The 15,004-nt window shown below is 41.6% G+C and overlaps 1 protein-coding gene across 1 annotated transcript; it reads right to left on the bottom strand.

The window, feature by feature from the left end:
• Nucleotides 1-3,289: 3,289 nt before the first annotated feature.
• LOC138372075 (apolipoprotein D-like) lies at nucleotides 3,290-8,560 on the bottom strand. The gene is made up of 4 exons (XM_069337284.1): nucleotides 8,355-8,560; nucleotides 7,721-7,940; nucleotides 6,366-6,526; nucleotides 3,290-4,210 (listed from the first exon to the last, which is right to left on the bottom strand). The coding sequence occupies exons 1-4, from the start codon at nucleotides 8,487-8,489 to the stop codon at nucleotides 3,998-4,000; spliced, it is 729 nt and encodes a 242-aa protein (XP_069193385.1). The 5' UTR covers nucleotides 8,490-8,560; the 3' UTR covers nucleotides 3,290-3,997.
• Between the last annotated feature and the right edge of the window lie 6,444 nt (nucleotides 8,561-15,004).

The following is a 15,004-nucleotide window of genomic DNA, read 5'->3' as shown; positions in this document are numbered from 1 at the left end:
CATTTATCCCTAAGTTCCATATTCAGCACCAACATTATAGTAAGCAAATATACTACATTTCTTCACCTAATGTAATTTAAGGAAGCTTTGGGTATGTGTTAATGCCTTGCAAGAATATAAGACCACCAATAATTTATTATAACAATGGTGCTATACCCTCAATCTCTCTATACATTGGTATGTACGCTCACAACCCCAATGTACCTTATTGTATGTATATAAATAAATAAATAAACTTGCATAGGGAACAAGACCTGCTGGAACAATGGCAGTCCGTCCACCGTCAACTTGAAGTTATCACTTCAAGTTGATCTAGATAGGGTTTTGAAATGGTCAAAGGATTGGCAGATGCAGTTTAATGCTGATAAATGTAAAGTTCTGAGGTTAGGTAATGATGATAGAGTTACAAGATACGAGCTAGATGGTGTTGTGATTGCGAAGTCGGATTGCGAAAGGGATCTGGGAGTTATGATTAGTAAGAATTTAAAACAAAAGGATCAATGCATAAATGTTCGTAATAAGGCAAATCGGACACTTGGATTTATTAATCGCAGCGTTAGTAACAAGACACCTCGTGTGGTTCTCAAGCTATATCTTGCTCTAGTTAGGCCCCATTTAGATTATGCAGTTCAGTTTTGGTCGCCATATTATAGAATGGATATAAATTCACTTGAACGTGTCCAGCGTAGGATGACTAAGTTAATTCCCCAAATTAGAAATCTTTCATATGAAGAAAGATTAACAAAGCTTAAGTTGCATTCACTGGAAAGGCGAAGAGTTAGGGGTGACATGATAGAGGTTTACAAGTGGATGAATGGACATAACCGGGGGGATATTAATAGGGTATTAAAAGTATCAACACAGGACAGAACACGAAACAATGGATATAAATTGGATAAGTTTAGATTTAGGAAAGACTTGGGTAAATACTGGTTCAGTAACAGGGTTGTTGATTTGTGGAACCAATTGCCGCGTAACATTGTGGAGGTGGGGTCCCTCGATTGTTTCAAGCACGGGTTGGACAAGTATATGAGTGGGATTGGGTGGTTATAGAATAGGAGCTGCCTCGTATGGGCCAATAGGCCTTCTGCAGTTACCTTTGTTCTTATGTTCTTATGTTCTTATGTCCCAGCCGGTTGTACCAGTGATGGACACCGGTCAATATAACAGCTGCCATACGCCATACCGTAATGCACAAGTAACTAAGCTCCATCAACCCGCTGGGAAGACGGGACACCATGAGCGTAGCTCTCATCCTGTAACTACACTTAGGTAATTACTTACTTGAGATCGTCTCCTAACACCAGCAGGGAACAACTTAAGACTTGCTCGACGCGATGCTCATGCCACCAGGCCCAGTGTTACACGCTGTGTGGTGCTGCCACCTGGCGACCGTCCTGCTGGTTGGTGATGACTGGGGATGCTGCTGCTGCCACCTGGCGACTGGTGGAGATACTGGTGCTGCCACCTGGCAATCGTCCTGGTGACTGGAGGTGCTAGTGCTGCCACCTGGATATCGTCCTGGTGACGTGACGGTTAATTCATGTAACCTTTCCTCGTCACTCATACCAATAAGTTCTGGGACTATAGTCTGTTGGTATACCTTTCAATTTTCTCCAACTTCGTACTGTGCTTCACAAGGTACGGACTCCATACTACAGCTGCATATTTCAGGATTGGTCTGATATATATATATATAATATACAAGGTTCTAAATGATTTCTTACACAAACATCTAAAGGCAGTTCTAATGTTAGCCAGTCTTGCATATGCCACTGATGTAGCTTCAACAGATATGTTCGGTGTGATAGCAGTCCCTACATCCTTCTTTCTATCCGTTTCATGGAAGATTTCATATCTCATATCGTATCTTGTGTCTGGCCTCCTGCTCCCATCACCTAGTAGCTTCATTACTTTATATTTACTCCAGTTAAACTCTGTTAGCCGTTTGTTAGACAATACTTTGTCAAGGTCATCTTTTAGCTTTTTGCTGCCTTTCTCTGTGTTAATCCTTCTCATACTTTCTGCATCATCAGCAAACATTGAGAGGAGTGAGTGTATTCCCACTGGAAGATTGTTTACATATATGAGAAGTAGAATAGGTCCAAGACCTAAACCCTGTTGGACTCCGCTAATGACATCTCACCACTCCAAAATATCACCCTCAAAGTGATTCGCTGTCTTCTGTTCCACTTCTCTCTGGGGTTGCCATACTACCAATGGAGGGTTCCCCACTCCCATCTGAAGCTACTGGTGTTACTGTGCTGAGACCTGTGGGTTGCCCATTCCCTCTCGTGTCTCTCCCTTGCTTCTCCTACCTTGTCTCTCTCTTCCCTCATCATGTCTCTCTGCAGAAAAAAAACATTCTGCATTCCATTACATGCAAAAGTTTGCTGTTCGTGGTTAAGACTGCCTCTTTTGTGGCATTTTCTTGAATGCTATCTTTATCAGTCGATTTCTTATCTTGTAGCTGTCAAGCCTGAAGAACACCTTCTCTAAGGTACTATCAGCCCCCCATCCCCCTGACTTTGTACACCCTCAAGGAGCTTTGTCACAGTTGTTCGGTCCTTCCTTGTGTATACTTATACATGAGGCGGTGTTGGTGCTGTCACCTGGTGATCATCGAGAAGTAAATCTTAAATAATACAAGTGTATGCCTATACCTTTCAACATCATTACAGAAATATTGTACTGTATATCATTTGTTAAATTACTTAAACAAGTCATATATATATATTAGCTTCATGTTTAGTATTGAATGTTTACTCATTAAATCTATGAAGTCTCCAGGGCCTCCAGGAGCTCAACGGAGCACGACCTTCCCTCACGACTTCTGCTGCTCAAGTAACATCAAGATGTCCTGCGAGCCTCACATCATGTCAGCATAATATCGACATCTCCCTCCATGTCAATTATCTACATGTTCATCCTCTGCTAATGCTTTTTAAACTATTCACTGATATTTGTCAAGCATTTAATATAAAATGTCAAAACGCTGTCTGTGTATCACTTCCTTTATTCTATGCACCATTATGTAACAAACAACCTATGTATATTTTTAATACAAATTTTTATAATTATTATCCAAGATGAATTTATCATTATTATTATTATTATTACTTAAGAATTGAGTGGTAAATCTTAGTAAATCCAAATAGTACAAGAGAATGTGTGGACTGAGTGCATGTTTTAAGATTTGAAAACAGGAGCTGTTGCAATAGGCATGTTCTGAAGCAATACTGTTAGCACCTGTTGCAATGGTATTCTGCAGGAGTAAGTCAAAAATACATTTACTGGTTATATAAAGTTTATTTTAGGTACACGTAGACATGCGTTAACTAGTTTATATAAATATATATAATTGGTTGACAATTAAAGTTAATTACCACCAAACATGTTACCTATTAGTAAAGAAACACTTCAACTTCCGATATTGCCCTATCCATCACAATATGTTTGATAATATATATATAGTAATTTTCTCCATATTTCACGCTCCGTACCACTTGGAGATAGGCAGAAGCATAAATAGCAGCGTCCTCGTATGGGCAGAAAAGTCATGTTCGCAAATTAACATGTTATGAGCACAGCTTCGAGGCTGAAGGCATAGTCTTGGGAGCCCCAGTGACACTAGTGTGTATATGTTCCAAGGTTGGAGTAGTTACTAGGACAACTTTGGAAGAAATAAAAACTAGAGAGAGTCCCAGGAACCCCCCCTATATGACCCATGCTGAGAACCATGTTATTTCAGGTTTCGTGGCCTAGACGTTATATCCAGGTCTCATGGCCTAGACGTTATATCCAGGTCTCATGGCCTAGACGTTATATCCAGGTCTCATGGCCCAGACGTTATATCCAGGTTTCATGGCCTAGACGTTATATCCAGGTCTCATGGCCTAGACGTTATATCCAGGTCTCATGGCCTAGACGTTATATCCAGGTCTCATGGCCTAGACGTTATATCCAGGTCTCGTGGCCTAGACGTTATATCCAGGTCTCATGGCCTAGACGTTATATTGAGGTACTCCTTAGCTTCTTCAAGTGTCTTGATATCCTCCAGGTTTTCGTCACCGAGGAGACCCATCATACTCAGACCGTTGTGGTCTATCTTGAAATTGTAGTCGACCTGTGAAGGATCGAAGCAGTTGCCCTGGTCGATGGTATTGAGCCGGGAGAGGTCGATCTTGTATTTCGTAAGATCACTTTCCAGCTGCGCGAGGCATTAGGGTGATACATGTTATTTTAGATTATAAACATGGAAGTCACAGTATCACAATATATCTACAAGGAAATTTTCAGAGCAAGATGAGGATGGAACTAGCGTCCTGGGTTACTAGACACGCGTGTCTAAGAGTGACCCAGGACGCAGGTTCGATCCCCAGTCCTCCTACAAAGATTCCATATATTAGCTTGTTGCATATGATATATAAATATGCAAGCCTTCAAATTAAAAAATACATCAAGAACTCGTTCATGACACAACTCACACGGGGGAAAAACAAATAAGCATAGTATATGAAGAAATCCACAAGGGCCGTGACGAGGACTCGAACTTACGTCTGGGAGCATCCCAGACCCTGCTTGAATCGACAGAGCTACGACATGGTCACGGCCCTTGTGGATTTGTCCATTTGATACATCACGCTATTGTAATTTCTGTGTGTAAGCATAGTATATACTTAGCTATGGACTTAAGGGATATACAATTACGCATGCCAGAGAGGAGTGAGCACAATACTGGTTGAATGGTTGCTGTACCAAGATAATTTTGGAGCTACTTAATTTTTTAAAAAGTAATTATAAGAGACTAGGAACTTCTGTCGCAATGAATTTGTATTTAACAATAGTTTAGACACGCAACACAGAGTGGCTTACTGGTCTTTAATACTAGTTAGTGAACCTCGTCCAGGATGTTACATTTACTTCTGGTAGGGGCTGTGTTAACTCATCTTCGGAGCTCGAATGACTTTTTTCTTATATTTAAAATAATGTTGTTATTGCTGTTAGAAAGCCAAGATTATTAGCTACATTGTGAGCTTTATTTGAAAGAAATCCGCCAACTCTTAAGTAGTTTTTTAAAGTCTTGCTGATTACCCCCAAAGATGTGGCAATAATGGCGCGTTGAGGATTTATTTCGCCGCATTTCTGGCGGGAAAATTCAAACCTCAAAACACAATTTTATTTTTTCAAGAGTGAATTTATTAAGTTGTCTATCGAGTTAGACGAAATTTTAACAGAATACACATTTCAGCAGACTTTATAATTCATAGTACGGATATTTTGAGAAAAAATAAATATATTGTTTAAATATTTTTAAATATTTTTAAATGTTTTAAATATTTTACCTAGGGTGAGTAACCAAGATTATGTTTTAATGGCTAAATATATGATAAATTTTAATCTTCGAAAATTCCTGCAGTTCAGTGACCTACGTTCTTCGTTCCTGACTCACAATTTATGTATTTATTTACTTATTTATTTATATATATATACAAGAAGGTACATTGGGATTGTGAGGATACATAGCATAGTAATTACACTCTTGTAAAGCCACTAGTACGCGCAGCGTTTTGGCCAGAAATATCAGAAATCACAGGTTCGATCTCCGAACAGGGCAGAAATAAATGATTGGGCACTTTTTCTTTTCCCTGGTGCCTCTGTTCGCCAAGCGGTAAACAGGTACCTTAGAGTTAAGAAACTGTTGAAGGTTGCATTCTGGGGAAAATTTTGGTATCGAGATTCGAATGTTCGACCCACAGAGACCCTTAATACCAGCCTAGGTATACAGGCTTCTTGTCCCCAACTACGGGAATTATTTAGCGGCTTCAACGACCTAGTTTACTGGCTACATAAGATCCACAGCTTGGCTTGGTGCATCTTTGTTGAGCCACGGTTGGATACAGAGACGTATGGTACTCTGTTTTCTCTTTTGGAGTATCTCTATGGGTTAGCTTCCCGCCAAACACACACCGAAACTACGACGTTGGTACAACGTTCGAACCAGTTTTAACACCTAACCAGTTATAACAACCAATATAGCAAGTTGTAACAACGTTCTAATACGTCATAAACACGTTAAGCCAAGATGTAACAACTTTATTACAAGTTGTAACAAGCGGAAAATAGAGACAGTTTCGGTTTGTGTTTCCAGGGTTGTGCCTTATTATGTAGGAAGTATAACACTAATAACGTAATTATATTTTGGACAAGTGTTATATATATAGTAAAGAGACTATTGTAACACGTGTGCTTAGAAAGTTACATTTTGTACAAAGGGAAGTGTCAAATAATTACATTGCTCCAAAAAAAAAAAAGAGTTCACCGTTTCCTCTTAAGATCTGTGCAGAGTTATCTAAGACACGTACCTCTTTTATCTTGTCTGCTGGGAGCTCCTTGGTGCGGCTGAGAATGGTGGCTGACACTCTCTTGAAGATTCCCCACGACTGGCACTCAAGGTCTACGGCGTAGGTGTCGTAGTCTGTGTCCACTACTGTGTACACGGTGTTGATGACCTCGTCCAGTATATCTGTTAACACAATGGCTGAGGTGAGTGTCTGAGGCGCTCGGGAAGACCATGCACGCCCCCCTCACAAACTTCCCCGCCACCGTGCCATGGCCGCCCTCCCAAGATTAACCCCACGACAGTGTCATGGCCCAAGATTTACCTCAAACTCACATGAACACCATTACTGACTGTCTCTCCTGCCCTCTGCAACTGTCATGGCCACCCTCACTGGCTTGCTTTCCCCGTTCTCTTGAAGCTATCATGCACACCCCGACTGGCGTCCTCCTCCGAAACCCTCACGGGTGTTTGGAGGACGCCTCGCTGATCACACAATAGAATGAAAAGGAATTCAGCAACGCCATTTGTTAAAACTATGCTTACAAATATAAACTATGATTTTCATTGTTCCTCACGTCTGCTACTTCACCGCTCATGCGGCTAAACGTTTCCCTTGATGAGGAGCTAAGTTGTAGCTGCTGTCCGAGATCAACCAACTGAGAGAGGTCCTAGGAATGAGTGTGGGAGCAGAAGAGAACCCAGAAGCAAGGCACACAGTAAAAAACTGGATAGCTGGACGGTTGTGTGAGCAGGACACAACCATAGTGAAGATAGCTACTGACGATTTCAGACGTTGAACTCTTGTGCTCTCAGGTAGAACTCAGCGTCTAATACAGGACAGCTAAGCAGATCGACACAGATGCCAAGAATATTGACGTAATAGAGGACGCTCAGGTTATATTCAGATGGGACATTGTGCCAATATAATAGCAAGAAAAGGCCGCGGGTGTTTTTCCTGGTGCAGGAATAGAAGATATTGTTTATGACATGACCAATATAATGTTTGGAAAAGAAAACAGTCATGACTTTACATAGCACTGGAAGTAATAATGTAGGGAAATGTAGAAGTGTAGGAGTCTAGCTCTTTACCACACTAGTGCCCTCTCTCACCCACTCTAGCTCTATATACGTTCCTATATTCTATCCCTCCAAAATATTATAGTCCTATTACTGGTATGTTGACCAGACCACACACTAGAAAGGTGAAGGGACGACGACGTTTCGGTCCGTCCTGGGCCATTCTCAAGTCAATTGAGACTTGAGAATGGTCCAGGACGGACCGAAACGTCGTCGTCCCTTCACCTTCTAGTGTGTGGTCTAGTCAACATTCTTCAGCCACGTTATTGTGCCTCATCGCCTGCTATTACTGGTACTTACTGCCACTCCAGTCGAGCTTCATCTTGGCCGGGGTGGTCCGGTCCATCTTCAAGGTGCCCTCGTTGGTGACCGTGGCCTTGTAGGGGGTGACGTCGACGATGATGGGGGTGCGTAACTCCTGCACCTTGAAGCTGGTGCTGTTCTCCTGCAGGTCGAAGGTGGTGATCATACATCTGCTCGACGTCACCAGCTTCTTTATAACGTACCACGACCCGTTGAACTGTTGGAGCAGAGAGGTGCGTCAGGCAGGTCACTTGTCCTCCAGATAACTTGGAGTTGTTAGTAACTATTTCGACTCTGTTTTTTGATGCTTCGCTGTTGTCATTGACAATTTTTGGCCTGTTATGAATGCTTCGCCCCACGTACTTCAAATACAAATAATGGCCAACAGAGTATACACCTAAACTAACCTATTGATAATAAAACAACATGTTAAAATTGATGATTGCATCTTTGGGGACGGCCCACTGCTTTAACGAGCCTGACCTGAGAACATGTTGATCTGAGAGCTTTTATGAAACGCTACTTAACTAATAACACTTACGGCTTACTGTCGCAAAGTATATATATAATAGTAGTCCATTAATAAAGAACATAGAAACAATACAAACACACACACACACACACGACTTACTCTTTGAGGGTTGAAATCAGGAAAAGGTGTAAAAGGGTTGGTTGAGCAGCTGCCCCACATCATCTGATGGGCAGCACCGGTGGCCACCAGGGCTGCCAACACACCCACCACCACCACGCAGGTCTTGTGAATCATTGTGTTGTCACTGCTCGCCCTTCACCAAGTCTCAACCTGGGTTGCTTCCTATAGAGGGACGAGCATCGTGTTACATATGTCGGCAGGTAACTTTACACGTATGGCTTAATCAACCCGCTCTCGCACAAGACAGTACATATATAACTTATTGCTTATAGTCACTATTTGGCTGATTAATAAGTACATATGTGGTATATCTATGTTGTATAACGGGCTTATCATAGACGGTGCTATTGCGATTTATTGTTCCGCGTAGCTGAATCTAAAGCAAAATAGAATTAGTATACCCATTATATAGTATTATATAGTATACCCATTATATAGTAGAATTAGTATACCCTAGTATTAGATCAGCTGTAGACGATCAGTCACCTGAGTAAATTTTAGTGTTTATTTTTCTGTTTGAGGTGTTCCCTCTTGACGCTCTATCTTTTGTATCAAGATAAGTTCATGGGGTTGTGTCAGATAAAGGAAACTTTTACGGTGCTCTGATTTTTTTTATGTAAAATCCCGCAATTTTGACGGATTGGTCGATTTCGTTAAAAATGTTGTGTGAGGCGTGAGGGCAGATTGTCTACCAGTTAGGAAATAAACATTGAAAATCTCTAAAAACATCCTATTACATTGCTTCTAACTTTTATCTTTAGGTACTGGACTTGGGGAGGCGTATCAACATCCGGAGGGTTATTAAAACCATCACAAAAAGGTAAGTGACCAAGCCAACAGTCTTAAGGCCTATCAACCACTGGAGGGCCGTTAAGGTAAGTTTAAGTTTTAAATTTTTATTTTTCCGACCTCTACAAAAATTTATAGTACAAAATTTTCCTGCCCGAAACGCTTTGCGTAATAGTGGCTTTAGGCATTGTATGTACTAGCTCTACCTATAAGTCAAACAATCCTTGTAAATATTTATTGTATGTATGTACCTTACCTAAATAAAATTGTATTGTATTGTGTTGTATTGTAAAACGTGAATTTTTTGGGTATCGAACAGTATATGTTTGTACGTTCGGATGAATAATTGTCATATTACTTACTTATGGCACAGTCTCCGTGGTGTAGTGGTAAGACACTCGCCTGGCGTTCCGCGAGCGCTATGTCATGGGTTCGTATCCTGGCCGGGGAGGATTTACTGGGCGCAATTCCTTAACTGTAGCCTCTGTTTAACGCAACAGTAAAATGTGTACTTGGATGAAAAAACGATTCTTCGCGGCAGGGGATCGTATTCCAGGGACCATAGGATTAAGGACTTGCCCGAAACGCTACGCGTACTAGTGGCTCTACAAGAATGTAACAACTCTTGTATATATCTCAAAAAAAAAAAAAATATGTGTCATCATTGTATCTCTGCGTTGTGTATACATTCCTTCCGCTTAGAAGTGATCCTTCTTCCATGGCATTTCCAAATTGGCTTGAATTTTACGCATGTATGGTTTATGAGAGTTACCCCGGCAAAATGTCAATTTCCAATGTGTCTGAGCAACCCGTCCTCTTAAAAAGAACGTCACTTTTGGCTCGTATGCGCGATATGGCTAAATTTGGACGTAATTTGAAATGAAATCGACTCACAAAAGTGACGTTCTGTTCCGTTTTCTATTTGAGTCGTCCGGCCTACGCGCAGAGGTTATAAGAGGACACTTTAAATTAACGTTTTTCATAACGTTTTGAAACTTTATGAGAATTTCCTGCCCACCTAACCTATCAGAGGACCCTTAACTTACTGTTGTTGCAAAAAGAAATCCCAAATTTATTTTCATTTTTTTTTCATTTTCAAATTACGTCCAAATTCGGCCATACGGGCAAACGGCCAAAAGCGACGTTCTTTTTAAGAGGACAGGTTGTTGACCACCACCACTGTGGGCCTCGACGAGGGACAGGAAACCCGCGGCTTGTCAAGTTCCCCCCCTCCCTCTTTATTACCGTTTTTTTCCAGGCTGAATTTTGAGTTGGAGCGTTGTCTTAGCATATACGGCTTCTATATACGATCCTGTTTGATGTATCACTAAGGGTTTAATATCATTATTCTTGAATGACCGATAAACACACACAGAGATCACACTAACGTGATGCATCAAATGAACAAATCCACAAGGGCCGTGACGAGGATTCGAACCTGCGTCCGGGAGGATCTTGTGGATTTGTTCATTCGACCGATAAACAGTTGTGAGCTAGTCCAGTTTTCCGATATTTAGAATATTAGCATTTACTTGTGTATACCAATATGTCCTTAACAAATGGCGGAGTATTGCCTCTTTACAATTCCGCTGTTGACTTGGGATGGTGGGAATGTCGACAGACACTAGTGAAGTATAGCAGCACGGCGGCTATACTTCAAGAACAATAATATGTCATTCACTGATCACTGGTAATTTCAGCTCTGCCGGACAGTCAGTCTTCCTGACTTGAGAGGTTATCTTGAGATGATTTCGGGCCTTTTTAGTGTCCCCGCGGCCCGGTCCTCGACCAGGCCTCCACCCCCAGGAAGCAGCCTGTGACAGCTGACTAACACCCAGGTACCTATTTTACTGCTAGGTAACAGGGGCATAGGGTGAAAGAAACTCTGCCCATTGTTTCTCGCCGGCGCCTGGGATCGAACCCAGGACCACAGGATCACAAGTCCAGCGTGCTGTCCGCTCGGCCGACCGGCTCCCACATCCGATACACACCGGACTTGTGTATCACAACACAACACAGTTGCAAAAGTTGGGCATACAGATGATCCCATCTCAACCCCCATCAACTGATAAGGAATATTTATAATTAATATTAATTAAACTTGTCCGAAACGCTATGCGTACTAGTGGCTTTAGGTAGTGTATGTACTACCTCTATCTTTAAATCAAACAGAATGTATGTACTTTTCCTAAATATATTATTATTATTAAAACAAATTTGTCTCTCATTGCTAAGCCCGAGATACGCGAACAGTAGTTTTGTGTAAAATCACTGATAACTTCTGATTCACAAGGTTTTAGGAAGTGATGTGGTGGAGGCTGACTCCATACACAGTTTCAAGTGTAGATATGACAGAGCCCGATAGGCTCATGAATCTGTACACCTGTTGATTGACGGTTGAGAGGCGGGACCAAAGAGCCAGAGCTCAACCCCCGCAAACACAACTAGGTGAGTACAACTAGGTGAGTACAAGTCTGACAAACTGATGTATTTAAAAAAATAGTCACCACAAGATATAAATGTTATTGAAGACTAACAGTGGATGATGGTCTGACAATATGACCTCTTGAGCAGTTATCGCAAATATGCTGTCTTTGATACTCGCCTCTACACCTGGAGGGATGAGCACGAACTAAACTTTTCCACGTTCCTGCACGGCTTATATAGTGAGCCAGGGCCCCGGACGGTGCCTCAGTTGTCATGTAGTGCCGAGAGGTGATGTTTTTTCGCTCGTATGCCTCAATTAAGGCCAAAAATTTTAGTACTAGAAAATGGAAGCGGATGACCAAACCACACACTAGAAGGTGAAGGGACGACGACGTTTCGGTCCGTCTTGGTCCATTCTCAAGTCACAATCGACTTGAAAATGGTCCAGGACGGACCGAAACGTCGTCGTCCCTTCACATTGTAGTGTGTGGTCTGGTCATCATACTTTAGCCACGTTATTGTGACTCATCGCCTGCAAATGGAAGCGGCTCGCAAAAAGTGACGTTAGGAGGACGGACTGGGTGATGGCCATTGTCAGGATCCTCCCATCTGCTATTTTCATGTGGTAAAATACAATTAAAATAAGAATATCAGTTCTGTATAGTAAAATAAATGACTTAAAGAAAGATATTACTTAGCTTAAAAATGAATGTAGAGCGGACAAATTTTCAATAAAAAGTTAGGCAAATTAATATACTTTACATTCACAGGCTTTCAGTGCGTGTAGCATTAGATAGTTTGTTCTTAAACTAGACTTTGTACCACCTTAAGCCTCATGTTTTTCACAGTGGTCATGCGAACCTCGGTTTTCAACCTTTCAAACATCTACATCTATATAAAAGGGTGTTTGTCCAACGTCGGAAGCCAGACGCTAGTGGCTAGTCTCGTAAAACATTTCAGGATGACACAAGGGTTGTTGGTGACGGTCATAAGCAGGTCGGAGTTTGTCCCTCATAGTGACTTGAAGTGACTCTTATAAAGTTTGCAATGTGGTTTAGTTTTGTAGAGTTTTCCAACAGTTTCTCAGCATTTCATAATGTATGCTGAGATACATAATGTAACATAACCACAACTTTTTGTAACGATATTATGATGTTACAATGTTATACGAAGGTAACAGTAGTAAATATAACAGATGTAGACCCACGCTCTGCCGGTTACAACATATATAATATTTGGACTATTTTGGACTAGTACATTGTATGTACTAAGACTAGCATGGCAGCAGGCGTGGCTTAAAGCATATTTGATAGAAAGTGACCATATTTTTAGCATTGTTGATAATGCTGTCCAGGTATTCCATGCGTCTGACAATCTTCTTTACATGAGCGTGGAGTAAGGTGACCAGGTTACCGAAACTTATGGTCAGTCTGGGTTTTAGGAGAATGAAATACAGCAAGAATTTGTGTGCTATGTTATGTGCCCAAAGTTCCGTTCCTGCTTCAGGAATTTGTAATCTCTTTAGAATACAAATTCTAGAAGCAATCCTAATCAAAGAAAAAAGAGCATAGGCTTAGGGGCCCGCGCAGGAATATCCCTGCCCCTCCCTCCCCCCTCAGAAAAAAAAAATACTTTGCCTCATTACCAAAATGAGGCCTAGACCGAAACCCATTAGAAGGTAACGTCATTCATCAGCACCTGATCTCTGTGGCTTGGCTCGCCTAGCCTGTTCCTTACCTCTACCTGAGTACATAGTCCCCTTACCATGCACGCTAAACGGGCTCACCATAGCCCGTGCTACATGGAAAGTTCAGTTCCAAGTAGCTAAATCTAAAACAACAAGCAACATGCTAAACACCATATCTCACGGGAAGATGTTCCGCGCAGGAACGAAACTTTTCATGAAATATAGAATGCATCTTTTAAAGTTTCTGCCCGAAAAGCTTGGCGTAATAGTGGCTTTAGGCATTGTATGTACTAGCTCTATCTATAAATTCATAAATTTTTGTATCACCCCTTGTATGTATGTATTTTACCTAAATAAACATTTGAATTTTTTTAATTTTGAATGTGAATTGTTTAAGTATCAAGTCTTGTTGTGTAGCGGACAGCAGTTACAGCATCCCACTCATATACTTGTCCAACAGCATTGGACAAGTATATGAGTGGGATTGGGTGGTTATAAATAGGAGCTGCCTCGTATGGGCCAATAGGCCTTCTGCAGTTGCCTTTGTTCTTATGTTCATTATGGCCATATAACTTGCCCGGACTGCTCGGCATTATCCTTAGATTTTAATGAATTAAATGTTATATATAACGATCGATGTATCTTCACTGTCTCTGTGTGACAGTGAATATAAGCAGCATCTTTATCTGTTTCCCCTGCAGTAACCACACCCCTTCCCTCTCCGGGTCGGCCGAGCGGACAGCACGCTGGGCTTGTGATCCTGTGGTCCTGGGTTCGATCCCAGGTGCCGGCGAGAAACAATGGGCATAGTTTCTCTCACCCTATGCCCCTGTTACCTATCAGTAAATAGGTACCTGGGTGTTAGCTGTCACGGGCTGCTTCCTGGGGGTGGAGGCCTGGTCGAGGACCGGGCCGCAGGGACACTAAAAAGCCCCGAAATCATCTCCAGATATCCCCTTTGCTTCGTATGGTGTATTTAATTTCTCCCTCTACCTCGTATGGTCTGACAATAACCACATACTGGAAACATACATTGGTGAGCCTGGAGGCGAGACGTCCTGGTGGCCTTGGCTGCGATGGAGCAACTCCTGTTGTTGTAGTTTAAGATTCGCTACCTGGAACAAAATGTTCCAGGTGCTACCTGGAACAAAATGCTACCTGGAACAAAATGTTCCAGGTAGCACGGGCTATGGCGAGCCCGTAGTTGCTGGTTGTCTGGTGCCGGGAGGCGGGCACCCATCTCTCCTCACCCGATGCGTCACGTGTTCTGCGCAATCAACCAGTACGTTTAAAATTTGACGTATTTCTAAAGGTTAACGCACCGTAAAATATATACGTTTTCTATACATTGGCCTCGATAGGTTGGGTAACTTTCTTGGGTTCGTATATTTCTAGTTGCAGAAAATAGTTTTTTTTTTTTACGGAGTGGCAAATCGAGAAAAGTCTGAATGATTACCATTGCCAGTTTAAACAAAAAACCAAATAACACAGAAATCACACAGCTTAGTCCTTTATATTTTGTCAATAAATTTATATTTATACAACTAGTAGGAATGTAGTTAAAATGTGAATGATAGTCGAGCAGCTTGTCTCGGTCCGGTACACGTGACACAGTAGAGTATAAGCTGAGTTGGTTCAGTTATTATTATTAACATCTTTATTGACAAAATTAATTACAATTTTGCCTAATCTGAGGATTTTGATAGTCTTATTAAAGTGAGGATAA

The sequence above is a fragment of the Procambarus clarkii genome, chromosome 37, assembly GCF_040958095.1.
Source record: "Procambarus clarkii isolate CNS0578487 chromosome 37, FALCON_Pclarkii_2.0, whole genome shotgun sequence".
Taxonomy (NCBI): Eukaryota; Metazoa; Arthropoda; class Malacostraca; order Decapoda; family Cambaridae; genus Procambarus; species Procambarus clarkii.
This window is presented reverse-complemented; position numbering and strand designations above follow the sequence as displayed.